Source organism: Mytilus edulis, chromosome 10 (assembly GCF_963676685.1).
Source record: "Mytilus edulis chromosome 10, xbMytEdul2.2, whole genome shotgun sequence".
In the NCBI taxonomy this organism is placed as follows: Eukaryota; Metazoa; Mollusca; class Bivalvia; order Mytilida; family Mytilidae; genus Mytilus; species Mytilus edulis.
The window spans coordinates 31,588,962-31,609,269 of record NC_092353.1 but is presented as its reverse complement, the minus strand read 5'-3'; the positions used below and the strand labels follow the sequence as shown (position 1 = coordinate 31,609,269).

Sequence of the window (20,308 nt, the reverse complement as noted above, 5' to 3'; positions counted from 1 at the left end):
CGGATCTATTGTCACCCTCTTTAAAAGTTTAAATTACCAAAGTTATCTTCAAATCTTAATGAATGTAGTTTAGATGCTTACAATGTCATTTGCATCAATAGTAAAGGTAAAGGTAACATACGGACGTTGCTACGGTCTGTAACATAGAAGACAAATGTAAACTAAAATTGTGGTGCATGAATTAATCAATATTCTCTCGGCTTTCTGTTACATATTTTCATAATGTAAAAAAAAATTGGTGCAAACTAGTTTAATAGCTTATTCAATATCACAAAAAAATGGAGACATTTCACAACTTTTGAATTTCAATTACTGAATGTACTTAATTAGTTGCAAAATTCCTGGATTATTTTTTTTTATTGTTTTGGTCTAAAGTTTATCGAGTAAGATAAAAGAATTGAAAAAAGCTGTTAAAAAGTTTTGTTTTGCTGATTTAATGGCAATCATACAATATCTCCTAACTTTTATATGTTTGACAGACTGTAAAGAACGAATTCCAAAATAATACATTCGTTTCTTACCTTATCGAAATATGTATCCCCTTTCCTATATCAATATAATTTATGAATTCTCAAATATTATTTTAGGTTATAATTCTTGCACCACATGCTAAGAGTTGAGTGTATGTATTAAAAGTACACTTATACAACATAGCTACCGAATGCAGCAAAGGTAGTACACTAACATTTAGATGCTGTAATCGTTCGGGCCTAAATATAAATTTCGTGCGATGAGATATTGTACACCTTTTTCGCTGTCATAAACTTTACTTGGTGTATCATCGATGCATCTCTAGTCAAAAATAATAGTGTCCCATAAACTAAGGTTCATTAAACAAATGTTTTCAACCTAATCAATTAAGATTGTCTTATTGACATATTTACCCGTTTTAAAATGTAAAATATTCAGAAACATTCAAATACAACCGGTCAAATACAATATGTTCCAACACGAACGTCCACAATTAGTCATTTTTATAGGACCATACTTTCAATTTTATCTTATAATGTTTATGAGTAATTTTCGAACAAAATAATTGTTTGTTAAAAATCAAAAGCATGGCTAAAACGGAAACAGACTACAAATTAAAAAGATAATACAACAAGGACATAGCCAACTAATTTTCGAGGAGACTCTGTTGCTCTGGAAGGGTCAATCCCGTTAAATTTAAAATTAAGGAAGTGTGGGATATTTGACAACAAGGGGAAGAAGATGAAAATGGGGTTCTTCAGAACTAAAAAAAAAATAAAAGTATACAACAGCAAAAAAATATCAATGGGCAGTTTAAAACATAAGACGTAGAAAAGTATACAAGTAACAACACCATGGCCACAAAGACACCAAATGGGGCAGTTCAAAACACTAGAAAAAGAAAGGTATACAACACCATCCCAATAATTATACCTATAGGGCAGTTCAAAACATGAGAAGAAGAAAAGTACACAATACCATCATCATACAGATACCAATTTGGCAGTTTAAAACATGAGAATAAAAGTAAACATTACCATCGCCCCACCAATGAGACAGTTAAAAACATGAAAAGAAAAGTATACATAACCATTGCCATAAAGATACCAATGGACCAGTTCAAAACACCAGAAGAAGAAACATATACATCACCATCGCCACAAAGATACCAATGGTGCAGTTCAAAACACCAGAAGAAGAAACATATACATCACCATCGCCACAAAGATACCAATGGGGCAGTTCAAAACACCAGAAGAAGAAACATATACATCACCATCGCCACAAAGATACAAATGGGGCAGTTCAAAACACCAAAAGAAGAAACATATACATTACCATCGCCACAAAGATACCAATGGGGCAGTTCAAAACACCAGAAGAAGAAACACATATATCACCATCGCCACAAAGATACCAATGGGGCAGTTCAAAACACCAAAAGAAGAAACATATGTATCCCCATCGCCACAAAGATACCAATGGGGCAGTTCAAAACACCAGAAGAAGAAACATATACATCACCATCGCCACAAAGATACCAATGGGGCAGTTCAAAACACCAAAAGAAGAAACATATGCATCCCCATCGCCACAAAGATACCAATGGGGCAGTTCAAAACACCAGAAGAAGAAACATATACATCACCATCGCCACAAAGATACCAATGGGGCAGTTCAAAACACCAAATGAAGAAACATATACATCACCATCGCCACAAAATGCCAAATTGGAAGTTCAAATCATAAGAAGAAGAAAAGTAGATATTGTATGATTGATAATGAGACAATCAACCATGTAATGAACAATTACATGGCACCCAGTATGACAAAATGTGAAATAATTCAAAGGAGTCAAAACAACATTTATGACAAATTATGACCAAAGACAAACTCATCATAGACTCCTGCTACATAAAGGATGTGGTGGGTTAAACATGCATGATTGTAAGTGCCAACCCCGCTCATTAAACAGGGACAGTTGTATACATAGACTACATATAAACAGCCTATTAAACTTCAGTAGGAATGGGTATGCTCGCCAGATCGGTACTAACCACAAAAATAAATTATAAAAGAGAAATAACACGAATAATTGATGTGATTGATCCATATTAAACGGACTTATTGAAAATGCCATTAATAAGCAGTAAGAGAAAAGGCAGGACCTTGTGCAATGCCAACATATGGTATTGGTAGGATATAGGAAATTGGAGCAGGATACTAAAACACAAATATCTCCTCATTTTAACATTCGTTATGTATTCAACAATTAAAAGTAAAGTAAATTTGAATACCAATAAATACAATATTAAAATATCTTAATACCATGTTAAATAAATAACATTAAGAATAGGGTAAATTAATATACCAACAAGAATATGCATCGTTTCTTTAATCACAAGATATAAAGTCTCTTCAAACATCATAATGCGATAAGTTCGAATAAATCTCAAAAGTCACCACAAACACGACAATAGCGAAAATATAGGAATTAAACACGTCGAATCAAGAGACCATTAGGAACATTCCCATCCAAAACAAAAAATAAAAAATAAAATAAAGAGTGAACTTGAAATATCTAGAACTAGAAAATCATATTTATTGTTCTATAGATAAATTTAATGGTAATTTTCTAATATATGATTAGAGAAAATTGGTTATCTAAAACAAACCTATCACCAAGAGCAATTCTTTCAAATAGAAAATAAAGAAATAACACCATAACAAATTTTGCACGAGTTTTGGAGCAATCGTTCCATATGTCTGCATTTTATTGCGGTAAATTTTCTTTTTAGTTTCGAAAATTGAAGCGAGGGAATTCGAAGAACTATAAATAAAATTTGGAGTGGTCTCACATATGTTTTTAGTCAACCTTTTCTGTCTGTACAAAAATTTATTGGTTATTTTTTTCTTGCAGGTTTTCTTATTAGATGTTTTCAGTAAGAATACTTTTGATAGTTGATATTTAATCTATCAGTATCCACTCATATATTTCCGGTTTAAACACGTTATTTAACTGCTTTGTTTTGCAAAAACTATGCCAATAATAGACAATGGATGGAATCACGACACGAGACATTAGTAGATGGTTACATATTTGCGTTGATGTACACGACTGCATATACTCCATTATGCAAGTTTATCTCTTTTCTCAATGCGACAGTAATTGTTCGATAATCGTACAGAAATTGTAGTCTGGAAATAGTCGTAATATCAACGATATTAATCTTGTCAGCATTGACTAATCTTTTTGTCTCCAAATGTCAAATAAGACACGGATTTAGGTGCCTTTCGCAATCAACGTTTTCTACGATCAACATAACTACTAGAGGGTTCTTAATAGTGACAACATTCACGAAATTGCGCCCAAAATGACTAAATTACACATTACTAGTATATTAAAGAATTTACAATGAACATTTATGTTTAAAGTCAATGCAGAGGTTATTATATGTTTCAAACTAGTTAAATTATGTACTCTTGCTATTTTTTATTCCTTATTTAACATTCGCTCTTATTTCATTGATAGTCACATTTCTAGCATTTATTCCTTGTAGACCATAAATGCAAAACTAAAAACTATTGTTAGTTTGGTTTTTCCTGTACTTTCCAACCAATCAATCAACCGTGTAGATATTATACAACACTTGATTGCTGATGAGGATTGATGGAATAGTCATAACAAGTGAACTGTATGTCGTTTGACATTTTTATATATTATTTCTGTTTGTTTTGTTCACACATCGTTGTAAGAGGTTAAGCTATCTTTAAAACCAGGTTTAATCCACCATTTTCAACAAAAGAAAATGCCTGTACCAAGTTAGGAATATTACAGTTATTATTCATTAGTTTGACGTGTTTGAGCTTTTGATTTGCCATTGGATTAGGGACTTCCTTTCGAATTTATTTCGGAGTTATTATTTTTGTGATTTTACTTTTTTTATATTTTATTTTTAATGGGTTTGAACATGTTGAAGCTTGTATCCTAGCATAGATTGTTATCATTCTATAAAGTCTGTGAACTTGTCATGATTCGGTTGTTTGTCTTAGTTGTATGGTCCTCCTTCGAGATTAAGATTCCCCCTGTGACATTATTTGCTTTCCCTTTTATTTAATCTATACACATTTTTTGTGTCTGCCCTCTATGTTCAACGTAAATCAACATTTATTGTACGCTTGTTATAACGAAACTTTTGTTTTCGCAGTTATGTCCTTGATGGTTATCTTGCATTAACCAGTCGCTTTGTCTGCAAGTGTCAAATTGGACACTATACTTGTATAATAAGTATTTTTATGATCAAAGCCTATCATAATTAATGTCACTTTAAATAAACGTAAACATTGCATTTGATATTTTTTCACCTCAAACCTCTAAATTCACAAATCATAAAAATATTAAAATCAAAGTTGAAATAAAAGAACGTCTAAAAAATGTCGACATTTTTTAATCATTTTTTTTATAATTTCTTTCATTTTTCATCAAATTTTGTAACCCGTGTATGTATATTTAGGTTCGATCAATGGTAATAATGTCAATTTTCAAAAGTAACAAACAATTGGCAAAAAACTGTCTTTACAAAATTACTATTTACTTTTTTGTGCATTGAGGAAATTCGAGTATTGAAAAGTAACAATTATTTAGGTTTTTTTTTATCCTTTTAAAAATTTCACTTTACGATTATATCAGTGACCGTAGATAAAGGAATTTGGTTTTCTTGACAAGATATTTGAGGCGTTTCCATTGTTTATGCCAGTAAATACATTATGGAAAATTGAAATATATTTGACCTCAACCTGGCCACGAGTGGCCAATTCTCTCTGAGCAATGTTGGTGTTAAATGAGATATTGAACTTTTTCTGATATTTCGACATACAGAGTAAAAGTATAATTATCTAATACCCTAAAATATACTGTAATTACACAAAAATGAAGAACATTGAAATATATATAATAGTTTAATGTCTATTAAAACCTTTATGTTTTTAATTAAGGTCAATGTATGTAGTGAAAAATTAAATCACAAAAATACTGAAATCCGAGGAAAATTCAAATCGGAAAGTCCCTAATAATATGGCAAAATCAAAAGCTCAAACACAAAATGGACAACAACTGACATAGTTCTGACTTGGTACAGGCATTTTATTATGTACGAAATGGTGGATAGAAACTGGTTTTATAGGTAGCTTAACCTCTCATTGTATGACAGTCGCATGGAATTCCATTATATTGACAATGATCGTGAACAAAATAAACACAGACATTACAGGTTAAAATTTCAAAAATACAGGAACAGCAGTCAACATTGTGTTATTATCAGTTAATCGCTATACAAACAAACAAATATATAAACAAACATTAACAGTCGCACAATAACACGCTGACGGGATGTTAAGTTCATAGTCATGAATGTCATATGTAACAAAGAAACACAAAAGAGCATATAGACAAAACCTATTAGCAAAAATGAATGACAAGAATACAAAAATAATCATAGAATAATAACACAATGACGCTATATCTAAGCTTTTGGTCAGATTTGGTATAAAACTTTGGTTCGTTGAATTTCAATTGCAAATCAATACACATAATGCATTGTCTCCTTTATTTTCTAAAGTATTTTAAAATGAACTCATTCTTTAAAAGTGAATGCACATTTGTATAAAAAAAATTGCAGACATAAAATCGGCGAAAAAAAAGTTGGGTCAAATAATCAAAATGATGACATTTTTACTGAACTCACTCGTACATTTCGATGCTTTAAAACACCAGGAAATCGGATAAAAAGTAACATCTAACAAAAATACCGAAGTCAAAAAATGAGTAAGACCTTGAAGTAACGAATGAAATGAAACATAATCTACTAGTGTATCAACTATTGGAACGAAAGATAAAAAGAAAGACAAGTGTCATATTAGTAGCTTAGTGCTGGTTTAATAGCTAGTCAAACTTATTATTTGTATGACGGTTAACAACATTGATCGAGTAAGCTAAACAGACTGACTGTGTAAACATTCAACACAGACATACAAGGCAATTGACTTAAAAAATCTAAACAAATATTCGGAAGATTTCGAAAAAGACACCAACATAAATGTGTTTGTAGTTGATTGTACATATAATTTAGTAAAAAATAATGACACATACAACCTCTCAATAAAGTACACATTGAAATAAAATATAAAAATAAGGATATCCTATAAATTTTCGGAAGCACATTTGTGCTCTTCCCTGGCCGGGATATATATATTTTTGGTTTAGTACCATTCAGTGTATATTTTAATTATTTAGAGAAAAAACACAAATTACTCAACTTTCAGAATCGTCAACCTTTCGCTGTCAAATTGTGCGGAATTATTTTAAACTGTTATAAGATAAGACCTGTCAATGATCCAGGGTCCATTTAAATCTCTATGTGCATATCATATATCTTTTTAAAGATAGTAATTCTTCTCTTTAAATTGCAAACATTCTTTTCGGCTGATGTTGTTGGCACAAGAAAAACTTCTATTAATGTCATTTTATCTGTATCGCGATTTTATTGGTTAGTTTAAACATATGTCATTGTGCAAAGATGACCAACAGGTTTTTCAACTAAGTAACGTCATAGTAACGTATTATATATATATATATGCTAATTTCAAATGATCAAGTCTGATTTAAAACTATCCTTAAATGATATAGACTAGTAAAATCATAATGATCTCTGCGTGGAAGTACGTCGAAAAAATAGGCCACCTAGTTTAGATAGTATGTATTCCATTATAACAACAACTGATAGGACTGTATTTGGAAAACATTGAGCATATGGAACATTTTTGTCTAGGTAAAAATCTTATTTACTATATCATGTAGATTTACTACAATAACATAACCATTAAATAAGCACCCTACTGAATGATAAAGAAACGTTCCATTTGACTATTAGTTTTTCATCAAATCATTAGTACCCTAATTGAAGTTAAACTCATCAGGTACGAGTGATCGAAAATGCGATTCGAACAGACTGAGGAAAACTATTTTATTTTGTTTTAACTAATGTTTTTACAGGTTAAAATTATTTTATGAATTGCGAAATGTGAATTACACAGTTCTAAACTTATTCTTTGTAACGGTATCAATATATAAAACAATTCTTGTCGGATCGTTTATTTTTCCCCTTTCGTGAAACTGCTCTAGTACTAACATCAATAATAATAGTGAAAATAATGACATTATTGATGATAACACCAACAACTGATTTCTCTTTTACAGCGGTCATATTGCTCTCTGTGTCTCTCCAGGAGCTGACAGGTACGTGCATGTTATTTACTCAAATGCATGGCTTTTGTGTTGACATGACTTATCATTGATATGGTCATATCTATAAATTTACTGTTTACAAAAATTTGGAATTTTTTAAATAATAAGGCTTTTGTACCTCAGGAATATATTACCTTAGCTGTATTTGTCATAACTTTAAGGAATTTTGGTCATCAATGCTCTCAAACTTCGTACTTTATTTGTTTTTTTTTTAAATTCTAGAATCGTTCCGTTTCTTAAGAAATGAAATCTCTATTTCATTTTGAACACCAATAACATGAATATATATATATATATATATTGTGAACGAACAACATTTTAATATGTTAGCCGCCATTGAAAAGAAAATTTCAGGTTTACAAAATGTAAAATGTAAAAACAGTAGTCTACCAATGTTTAAATCTCATAAATATATATTCAGGAGATAAAAATAATGGTTAAACAAACAACGAGGAAAACACACGAATTTCAAAGGGAGAGAGAAAACAGAAATATAGAAACAGAAATACAAAAAAGATTAAGTGAATGGTTATCTCCAAACATAGTAAGCTTGTCTCGTGTAAAGCAATGTCACATCCTCCTTATGTCTTAACATACGTCTTATTGGTTTCATCTCAGGCTTACAGTGCTACAGTTGTGATGATGTTCAACATCCTTCCCAGTGTAATGTATCTCAAAACTGTTCCCAATCTGACAAGGTATGATGTTATTTTAGTATTTTATTTATAAACTATCTAGACCGTTTTATTTTCTTAACGTTCATTATAGAACTAACAAATACACAATGCAGCAGTAAACCTGAAGCAACTGAAGTAAATCAAAGGTGAAGGTAGTTTACCGATGTTCCAATATCACAAATACATATAAAAATCAAGTAAGCAAAAATCGCGTGAAATCAAAACTACACGAGACCGAGTTTCTAACGGAAGCGTAAGTATCACCTGCTTTATATGCACCACCAATAATGCGATTAAAGACTCGGACTATTCAATGAACGAAGAAATAATGTTGTTATGCACTTGTTGGATATGTTTGAGCTTTTGATTTTGCAATTTGATTGGACTTTCCGTTTTGAAATTCCTCGGAGTTCAATATATGGGGGATTTTATTATTTACAAAAATGACTCGCAGTACATTTTAACAAATCGATAACTACGAAATGATACAGAAAAATGTTAAATACACATTTGATTTCAATAAGCGTTAACCCTTATAAATCTGTACTATAGAATTATGTTTACTTACTTAGGTGTGTATAACAGCAGAAAATGTAAACAGCAATTTCCAGTTTTCCTACAAGTTGGGTTGTGCAGATAATGTGGTATGTATATATTTGTATATGTGTGGTTTGAAGAACTTTGAATTCTTTGTAAAGTGAGTTCTTCTATCGCCACATAAAAGGTTTTTTTTTAACATAGGGCATTTGTACATAGAAAAGTGTTATGCGGTAGACAAAGATGTCTACCATTACACAAAGTCACATAGTGTAACGTGCTCGGTGGCTTTGTGGCTACCATGATTTTTTTCCAAAAAATATTAAAACTTACCCTTACAAAATCCAGTAACGGGAAATACAGACTGTACGATAATCAAGTATTCCAAATATAAAAGAATCAACCGTGACTACAAATTCACAAACAAGAGATTAAGCAGAGTTATTATATATTTAGTTAAAACATTATTATTTTTTTTAACTTTTCTATGCTTGAAGTTGTATGTAAGAAATACTTTGATATCAAGCGTGATACATAACAAGTAATTATGAGTCAAACGAAATATTTTTAAGCCAATTTTTTAATACATTTTCTTTCGACAACTTGGAACCAAACTTAATTGATGCTTTAATATTTAGTTCTTTAGATCGTCTTCAATTCATATCTTGCGTGAGATTTAACATTATAAACTTTACTGAATCAACAATTTGATTAAGCTTATTCACTTTATTATCAGTCGGTGAATTTACCAACATGATTGCTTGAGAATTTGATGAACATTCATTACCTGTGAACTTTATGTTCATTGATTTGGCCAAAATCTCATATTTGAATCATAATTTACTAAAATGTATACCTAAATTACAAAAGGTCCAAAAGAAATAATTGAATTAACAATGTACGGGCTCACTATAATGTATCACCATTTACGTACGCTATTTTAGACCAGACGTCTCATAATTTTCAATCAAGACCCGACATAAAAATCAATATTAATATATGGTAATCACGTCCAATCAGTTTTTTGTAGGTCTGTTTGATGTATTCTTATAGGTTAATAATGAATTTAAATCATCGTATTACTTGCCAATGACATGGTTTTCCTGACGGCTAACTTTTTCATTTTTGTTGTATGAATTCGGTTTCAAATGAGTTGAGCAATTGGTTCGCAAGCCATATATATAAGAAAATATGGTATGAGTGCCAATGAGACAGCTTTCCATTCAAGTAACAAATTATTAAAGTGAACCAATATAGGTCAATATCGGTCTTCAACACGGAGCCTTGGCTCGCACCGATCAGTAAGATATAAAGAGCCCCAAAACTTACTAGTGTTAAGGTGGTACCCAACACTTTAACTAACATTAATTTGGCTCGTTCAATTTTCATAAAATTTTGACAAAATATTTACTTTGACCCTTTGACAAAAATACAAAAAATTCAAAAAATTGAACCAACCGTTTTATCAGAAAAATTACACTGGTTATATAGCAGTTTGACAAATTCTTATTTTGATCATTGAGAAGCTTAATGCTTGATTGACAACATATTTGTTACGTTCGGAAGACGTGTTTTTCAACAGACTGTCGGCATTCCAATGGGAACAAACTGTGCCCCTCTACTTGCCGACTTGTCTCTTTATTATTATGAGGCTGGCTTCATGCAGGAACTTCTTAGGAAGAAAGATAAGGAGTTGGCAATATCTTTTAACTCTACTTTCCGCTATATAGATGATGTTCTTTCACTAAATAATGCAAAATTTGGTGACTATATGGAACGCATCTATCCCATCGAGCTAGAGATAAAGAATACCACAGATACAGTTAAGTCGGCCTCGTATCTTGACTTACATCTAGAAATTGACAATGAGGGTCGGTTGAAAACAAAACTTTACGACAAAAGAGATGATTTTCAGCTTTCCATTTCTAAGTAGCAACATTCCAGCAGCACCTGCATACGGGGTATATATCTCCCAATTGATACGATATTCCCGTGCTTGCATTTCCTATCATGATTTTCTTGATAGAGGGTTGCTGCTCACAAGGAAGCTATTAAATCAAGAGTTCCAAATGGTGAAGTTGAAATCATCCCTTCGTAAATTTTACGGACGCTATCACGAGTTGGTTAACCGTTATGGAATAACCGTTTCACAAATGATATCGGATATGTTCCTTGCGTCGTAACTACAATCCCATTCCCTTTCATGAATGTGACCTACCGAATTAGACTATTTACCGGATTTGTTATCACATAAACAACACGACGGGTGCTACATGTGGAGCAGGATCTGCTTACCCTTCCGGAGCACCTGATATCACCCCTAGTTTTTTGGGGGGTTCGTGTTGTTTATTCTTTAGTTTTCTATGTTGTGTCATGTGTGCTGTTTTTTGTTTGTCTTTTTCATTTTTAGCCATGGCGTTGTCAGTTTGTTTTAGATTTATGAGTTTGACTGTCCCTTTGGTATCTTTCGTCCCTCTTTTAATATTCCCTTTACAACACAACATAATTAAAACGTTTAGCTGATTTTACAGAGTTATCTCCCTGGACTGTTAGGTACCACCTTGAACCATCCAAACGGGAAAATCAACGGTCTAATCTATATAAAAATGAGAACAGAGAAACACGTATGAACCTCATCACCAAACGACAACTATGTTCAGATTTCTGTTGTGTGCATTTAGGGTTTAAGCGATTTCACATGTTGTTTTCATAGTACGCTAATCCCCCTAAGTCATCACTATCTGCCTTTGATCAATAAAGTGAGACATCATCGAATATGCATTGTGTAGTAAAATTGATAACGCTAATGTTGTTTTTTTTTTTTTTTATCTTTAATATATTTTGCCCTTCTTTTCAACGTGAATTTTTACTCGAGAGATGACCTTTCAATTTTTCTCTCTTTTTAGTTATTAGAATAAGATTAAGAAAATTATTATTCCAATCAAGGGTCCTTGATGGACATCATGACATTTATACACAAAAAACAATACTTTGATATTTGTAACAGACATACAAGTGAGAGGTTTAGCTAGCTAATAAACCAGCTTGAATCCACCATTTTCCACATAAGAAAATGTCTGTACCAAGTCATAGTATGACAGTTGTTATCTATCATTTGATTTGTTTGAGCTTTTGATTTTGCCATTTGCTTATGAACTTTCCGTATAGAATTTTCCTCGGAGTTCAATATTTTTATTATTTCACTTTTTGAAAGGAGATATTAATGGCTCATATAGATATAGACGAATTGTTTGTTCTTCTTTCAGATACCTAAAACCTACATTATGTAGATTTTTAAATGCATATATGTTGTGTTTTAAATCTCAGAAATTAATTAAAACATTCCAATGTTATGTATGACGATTAAACAGCATAAATCCACATAAAAAAGAGAAAAACGTACTGTTCTTATACATAAAATAATTCTGGTGTTAGAATTCAAATGAAAAAATAAGTATTGAGGGGAATATGTAAGCGTGTTATAATTTGGACTTGTTAACCAGCTAGTTGTCTGAAATTATGAAATAGATAATACTAGAACACACCCGCGAAATCGCAGGCATTCAGACCGTAGTTTAAAGTATGTAAAGTGTTGTTGGGAGAATTTTGTAAAATATTGAATGACTGGAGAATTTCAGCAAATGTATCATAAGTCATAGGTTATTGGGGACAGAAAAATGTTTTTTTATCCCTCCTTCTTCATTTCCAAAATTCCCAATTTTTGGTTTTCTATCAATTTCAATATGAACATACATTTAGTATGTTATGAACATTTAAGTAAGGAACCTGTAATTCAGTGGTTGTCGTTTGTTTATGTGTTACATATTTGTTTTTCGTTCATTTTTTGTACATAAATATGGCCGCTAGTTTTCTCGTGTGAATTGTTTTACATCGTCATTTCGGGGCCTTTAAAAGCTGAGTATTCGGTATGGGCTTAGCTCGTTGTTGAAGGACGGTCGGTGACCTATAGTTATTAATTTCTGTGTCATTTTGGTCTCTTGTGGAGAGTTGTCTCAACATGGCAATCATACCACATCTTTTTTTTGGAGAATTTCAGAAAAGGTATCAAAAGTTCACATGAATAATTTTAGCGCTTATATCTGTATATTATGAACATTCATTGCTATATAAATAAAGTGTATTTACTTTCAATTCCAAGTTTACTAATCGATGCATGGTGGTCAATTGATATAGTATACAGACCCTCTCCATTTCATAAACTCTGTGACCGCCGTGGATAGTAAACTTGAAAATGATAGCAGATAGAATTAAAATACACTTTATTCGTAGTATATGTATGTTCAAAGTATACAGAAAAACGCAAATCGGAAGTCTAATCTGACTTAAAATTTCGTCCAATGACGGGACAATATCCATATGCCTTTTTTCTCGTTTTTCTCCCAAAATAACTCAATCTGAATAATCATATAAATGGATGACAAATGCGACTATGCACTGTACCTATAGGAAACAGAGGCGTGTTGATTAATTTATTGTGGAAAGAAGAGAAGCGACACCCAAAATGAGGTCTTCTCGTTTAATAGTATAGAAGACTGTAATGTATTAAACTGGTATCGGTGATTTTTTTTTTTGACAGTTCCCATTTTTTTTTAGTATTAGTTTTACAATTAACGTTTCAATTCGTGACACTTTGTAGCCCCTGTTTTTCTCTTTTGTTTCAATCAGCACACAATGTATCATTTTATTAGTGAATATATCTTCTAGTATTTTACTTCAATAATTGGAAGGAACATAATTTGTTAGGACTACATTTTGATTCTATTTTAGTACTGCCATACACAAAAGAAACGAAATTTACGACACTTTTGTTGTTCTTCCAATTTATGCAACAAATACGACATTACTACATCTGCAACCAAGTTAACTAGTAAAACAACGTCCACAATCAAACCCTCTACAACAGTTCAAATTGCTACGACCCCTTTACACCACACTACAAGTAAGTGAACTTTATCTTTTATGACATCTCTCACATTGTTTCCATTATCTCGAGGGCAATAATCGATATGTTGTCGAGGTTACATAACGACAAATACATCCACTAACACATTCTCAAAAGTGGATCGTGTTTTTTTGGGTTTTGACACACGAATCTCAATCAAAGGTATTTTTTAAACGTGAAGCTTCTGTTATCATACACTCTGATGCAAACCAATAGTTCTCTGATATAAAAAAAAATTGTGATCCTTGAATTATATTTTAATGATACCATATATGATGATACGTTTTGAAGATTTGTAATTAAAATGACAATCCACATTCCTATGGAACCCAATAAAGAGATGACGAGCCCACATTGAAAAATGCAATGTTTGAGAATTACAAAGATTATCTATATATTCTAATGAAAACAGTTACAGTCTGCTTCATAAATTTACTTACATCAAGAAATTACAAGTGATGGTCGATTGTGAACTAAACTTGACAACAAATAAATATTTTCCTATCGTGAACTTTCCATTTCTCTTTTATATTAACATTTCAGAAGCGCATGGGATAATATATCTCAAGTTGATACAATAGTTCAGGAGTTTCCATCATCTTTTTTCTTGATTAAGAGTTGCTGAAGGAATTAATGGAATCAATGTTTAAAGGGGAAATGGAATTATTCTTGTCGACAGTTATAGGGACGCTATCATGATTTGTTTTAACGTTGAGGAAGATCTGTGTCACATATTACAACGGATATGATATACATGTAGTAGACTACCATTCATCTTTTTTTCGATAGTTGTGACATCACGGAAAGCGCCTTGTCTCATACAAGTAATGGGTTCTTGCCATGAGTGATATGTTGAGTACAACTAGTGCAGCAAGGATTGAATTCCCTTCATAGCAACTATAGGGTTTTTGGTTAGGGTTTATGCTTTGGTTTTCTATGTTGTTTTGTGAACTGTTTTTATGCCCCACCTACGATAGTAGAGGGGCATTATGTTTTCTGGTCTGTGCGTCCGTTCGTCCGTTCGTTCGTCCGTCCGTTCGTCCGTCTGTCCCGCTTCAGGTTAAAGTTTTTGGTCAAGGTAGTTTTTGATGAAGTTGAAGTCCAATCGACTTCAAACTTAGTACACATGTTCCCAATGATATGATCTTTCTAATTTTAATGCCAAATTAGAGTTTTTATCCCAATGTCACGGTCCACTGAACATAGAAAATGAAAGTGCGAGTGGAGCATTCGTGTACTGAGGACACATTCTTGTTCTTTCTTGGTTGGTGTTTTGCCATGATGTTGTGCTTTGCTCTTCGACTAAGGGTTGCGCATAACCCACTTTGTATCTGTTCTCTTTTTTCTTTTTCTTTAGACGACGGTGTCTGTTTTGTTTAAGCAATTGTTAATTTGAAGCCCAGATACATTTATATTGGCTTTTCATTTTTTTAACCAGGGGGCGAGCCTGGTTAACTATTCCGGACACATGTTTTTTCACATATCCTATCATTTTTGTTTCTCTCTAGCCCTATACTAACATTAGCTTATGCAACTATTATCAACAATTACTTTTTTCTTTGACTCATTAAAAAAATAAAACAAAAATATCGAGCTCGAAGGCAAATTCTAGATGAGAAAGTTAACGGAATAAATAACTGCCAAATTCCTGACTTGTTACAGGTATTTTACGAAGTAAATTAACATATCGAAAGATTTTCCGTTGTGTGTGTGTTAATGAAGGACATTTAATACATTTTCAAATATCTCTTTTTTTTCCACTAGTTAAGCTTACTTTTATTTAAATTTCATTTTTAGTCAATCATCATTATGACTGCAATGGTAAACATTACTACCGATGGAATGGTCATGGGTACTGTATTTTGTCCTATACAAGCCAATGGAAAGTTGACAGCCATGGACATGACGTTGTAAGTATATCATACTTAAATGCGAACAAATACAAGAAATGTAGTTTTTGTTATAAAGATAGTAAACTAGATGTTTCGGTATTGTAAGATATTGAAGCAGGAAGACCGTCAATCGGATATCGTAGGCAGGGACAAACAAAGGTTGAATGAATCACAGACCTTGTGAAAATATCCATGCTTACAAAGTATGAAATGAAAAAGGAGAAAAGATGACAAGGGCTTTACAACAATTATAAAATCAACGCATTGACTGAAACAAGATAACGATCAGATAGACAGTACCCCTCATAATTTTTAATAGACAACTAAGGATTGAGCAACTTATTTAAAAAAAAAAACAGTGGTTAAGATATGTGCTCTATAAAATACACCTGTTGCTCATAATTAGTTTAATTCCAGGGATTCGTCGAAATCGGGGATATCATACTGTCGTTAAAGAAGAAGATGGCGACTTTTATAAGTGTAATGTATCCGTGGTCATATGAGACATAGTAACTCCATAACGGCCAATTAAGTCATGACGACAATGCCCATAAAAACTTCCAATAGATGAATGCCCGGTATATCGTTTTAACTGGAAATAAATTATATTCAAAGTAGTTACTGTACTAATAAAGATAGGATACTTTTCTAAAACTTTATTGAATCAGAAATCATATTTGAAGACTTTCTTAGACCTTGTTTGTGTTTTCGTACTAAAGCACATATTAATGACCGTATCGCATATCTTTAATTGCTCATGAAAGTTTCTGTTAATTCAAACTTTCTCAATATATTTAATTGGTAATTGTAGGATAATGCTAGATTAAAAACTTGCAAAATGCGTTAAATCAAAAACTTTGCAATATTTCTGTAAATGATTTTGTTTGATTTCAGGATCCTTGTATTCAACTGCATATGAAAATGATAACTCTGGAAACTGATCAAGAACATGATGCAGTCGTCCATTTTGTTAGAGCTATTTATAAATGTAAGTGCAGCAACTCTTTATATTGAGATGGTATGTGAGTATATATATATATAAAATATATACATATATATATAAAGTGCCTAGAAAATCAACCTAAATATGTATATATTTTCATACCGTGCCAAGACTTTATTTGTTAAATACTATTTGAAAAATTAGATAAATATAACAGATCTCCCACAGCTACTGGGGGTCTCACGTGTTAGCATTTCAATATATTTAGATATTTTCAGTTATTTTTATATGTTTATATATTTCACCACAACACTATTTTTGAAAGTATTAGGTCGTCTTTTGTATTGTTTTATATTTTTTTTCTCTAATTTCAAAGTTTATTTTAAATGCTTAAAAATATTGACTATATTTTGTCTGTAATAAATTGTACCCTGTTTGTAGGAATAAGTTGAGTATTTACTTTTTAAATGTAGGCATTTATTGGAGACATCAAAAATATTACATAATTTAATTCAAACAATGGCTTGTATATATGAATAAATGTCAGACGAACAATAAGTTGACATGGATTGATTCTAAATTTTCCGAGCTGATGCATGTTTCTTTTCTTGCTTTATGTTGGAAATATATGTATGTAGATCGACTTAAACTTTGAAAATAAGAACTCAACACAATCTGGAGTGATATCAGAATCCCATCACAGGGTAAATAAAGGCAAGAGTAGTATACCGCTGTATAAAGTCATAAATCGATTGAGGGAAAACAAATCCGGGTGACAAACTAAAACAAAGGGTAACACATCAACTATATGAGGACAACAACGGAACAACAGAAATACTGAATGCACCAAAAACAAACGCCATTGTAACGTACATAGAAGCAAACTGCCATGTAAACATGTAACTTTTAATTAGTTCGTATTGTGAGATTTGAGTTTGTATTTATAATATCGACCTGAGTGAATTGTATTGGTGCAGGAAAATTGGTACCGTTAATGTTATTAGTAGTTTTATAATTATATTCCCTACTAAGAGAAAAAAAAACAATGACACAACTATCAAGTCAAAACATTAAAGTACCTACACATGCAGATTTGAAAGAAAAGAGATACAGGTATGCACCTTTAAAATTAAAACTAATCGATTAAAAGAAAAATCACCCCATAGCTTAACCAATAGGCAAAATTTCTACACTAAATTTTATTTCCAAATCGGTCAAATTCCAGATTAATTGTTAAAAAAATTTAAGAGAAGATTCTAAAGAAGTTCTAGCAATTCCTTCCTTAACACGACATATTCAGAACTCTTCTTGCAATTAGAAAGTGAAATAGCCAAAAAGACAAACTCCGAAGAAAATTCAAAACGGGAAGCCCGTCATCAAATTACAAGTTCAAAAGCTCCATCACATCAAACGAACGGATAACAACTCTTAAATTACTGTCTCTACACAGGCATTTTATTATGTTGAAAATTATATGGTAACAGAAACATACTTCTTGCTCCAGAATGGCCGTACATGCAATAAATAAAGGAAAAGTAGATGTGGTATGATAACCAAAGGTACAACTGTCTCCCTTAGCATAAATGTAGTTGGTGTAAGCAGTCATATGCCAGTTTACACCCTTCAACGACGAGGAAGACCCATACCATAATAAGTTTGTTATTGACCATAATAAAGAACATCTATTAATAAGACGTTTTAGGATAGTGCATTAATGATATAAATATGATATTTTATTTTATCATCAAGACCAGGGTACTGTATGGCTAGGTGCGAAATTTTATCCTGAAAACAATACTCGCTGGCATTGGCTTTATAATAATCATGGAATAAGTGCTCATAACAAACACTGGGAATCACGTACGGAGGAACAGGAACACCAATGCCTAGGATTGCACGGAGATAAATGGGGAAGTGATGACTGTACTCAGCATTACCCTCACTTGTGTGAAAAAGTTTTGTAGAACAGTACTCATAAAATGAAGTCAAATCAGTAATTGATTTGTGTTATAAGTGTGCCATTCCTTTTGACGTTTTACTTTTTTTTTAAATATTGAAGGATAGATACACTAGTACTGATTCGAACAAATGTTAACATCAAATGAGACACAAAATAAACACAAATGAAACATATATACAACTGGTATCTATGATGAGTTTATTCATATAAATGTTTTTGATAGGTTGTAAGGTTTCTTATATAAATCTTTTGATAACAAATTCATTTTTGTCGAAGGGTGTGAGCAATTTTTTAAAGAAGAAAACAGACCTGTAAAAAAATACATTTAAACACGCAATTTTGCTAAAAAAAATGGTAAAATGTCATACTTTTATAGCTGTCAACTTTATCTGAAACAAACACATGTAGTTCACGGAAAAAGGTCAAGTATCTCTAATATGTAATATATATTAGATTGTAAGGATTTACTAGTCGTCGATATAGGAAGATGTGGTATGAGTGCCCAATCAGACAACTCTCCATCCAAATAACAATTTATAAAAGTAAACTATTATAGGTCAATGTACGGCCTTCAACACGGAGCCTTGGCTCATTCCGAACAACAAGCTATAAAGGGCCCCCAAATTACTAGTGTTGAATCATTCAAACGGGAAACCCAAAGGTCTAATCTATATAAGAAAAACGAGAAACAAGAAACACGTATAAATTACATAAACAAACGACAACTACTGTACACCAGATTCCTGACTTAGGACAGGTATATATTTGTGCAGAAAGGTTGCTTTGTCTGCATTACCCATCATACGATTTAGTGATATAGACTACGAAGAACTTATACTAAGAAGTTCTGTATGTCAAAAAAAAGCTATAACTACTATTATCTTTTTACCACCGTTAATACATTGTCACTGAATAGTTATCATAGGTACCAAGATTATAATTTAAGACGCCAGACGCGCGTTTCGTCTACATAAGACTTATCAGTGACGCTCAGATCAAATAGTTATAAAAAAAAAGTAAAAAGTTGAAGAGCATTGAGTACCAAAAATTCCAAAAAGTTGTGCCAAATACGGCTAAGGTAATCTATTCCTCAGATAGTAAAATCCTTACTTCTTCGAAAAATTCAAATTTTGTCACAGGAAATTTAAAAAAATGACCATATAATTGATATTCATGTCAGCACCGAAGTGCTGACTACTGGGCTAGTGGTACCCTCGGGTACGAAACATCCACCAGCAGTGGCATCGACCTAGTGGTGTAAATAGTTATCAAAGGTACCAGGATTATAATTTAATACGCCAGACGCTCATTTCGTCTACATAAGACCCATCAGTGACGCTCAAATCAAAACAGTTGTAAAGCCAAATAAGTACAGAATTGAACAGTATTAAGGACCTAAAATTCCAAAATGTTATGCCAAATACGGCTAAGGAAATCAATTCCTGGGATAAGAAAATCCTTACTTTTCGAAAAATTATAAGTTTTGTCACAGTACATATCATCTTATTTCAACTTTTCACAACAATTTTCAATAACGGTGACAGATCTTCTAACCATTCCAT

At 32.0% G+C, this 20,308-nt stretch overlaps 1 protein-coding gene across 1 annotated transcript; it reads left to right on the top strand.

The window, feature by feature from the left end:
* The first annotated feature begins 7,195 nt into the window (after nucleotides 1-7,195).
* LOC139492706 (CD59 glycoprotein-like) lies at nucleotides 7,196-13,956 on the top strand. Its single transcript, XM_071280858.1, has 5 exons — nucleotides 7,196-7,298; nucleotides 7,727-7,765; nucleotides 8,393-8,472; nucleotides 9,024-9,095; nucleotides 13,777-13,956. The coding sequence occupies exons 1-5, from the start codon at nucleotides 7,280-7,282 to the stop codon at nucleotides 13,954-13,956; spliced, it is 390 nt and encodes a 129-aa protein (XP_071136959.1). The 5' UTR covers nucleotides 7,196-7,279.
* Nucleotides 13,957-20,308: the final 6,352 nt, after the last annotated feature.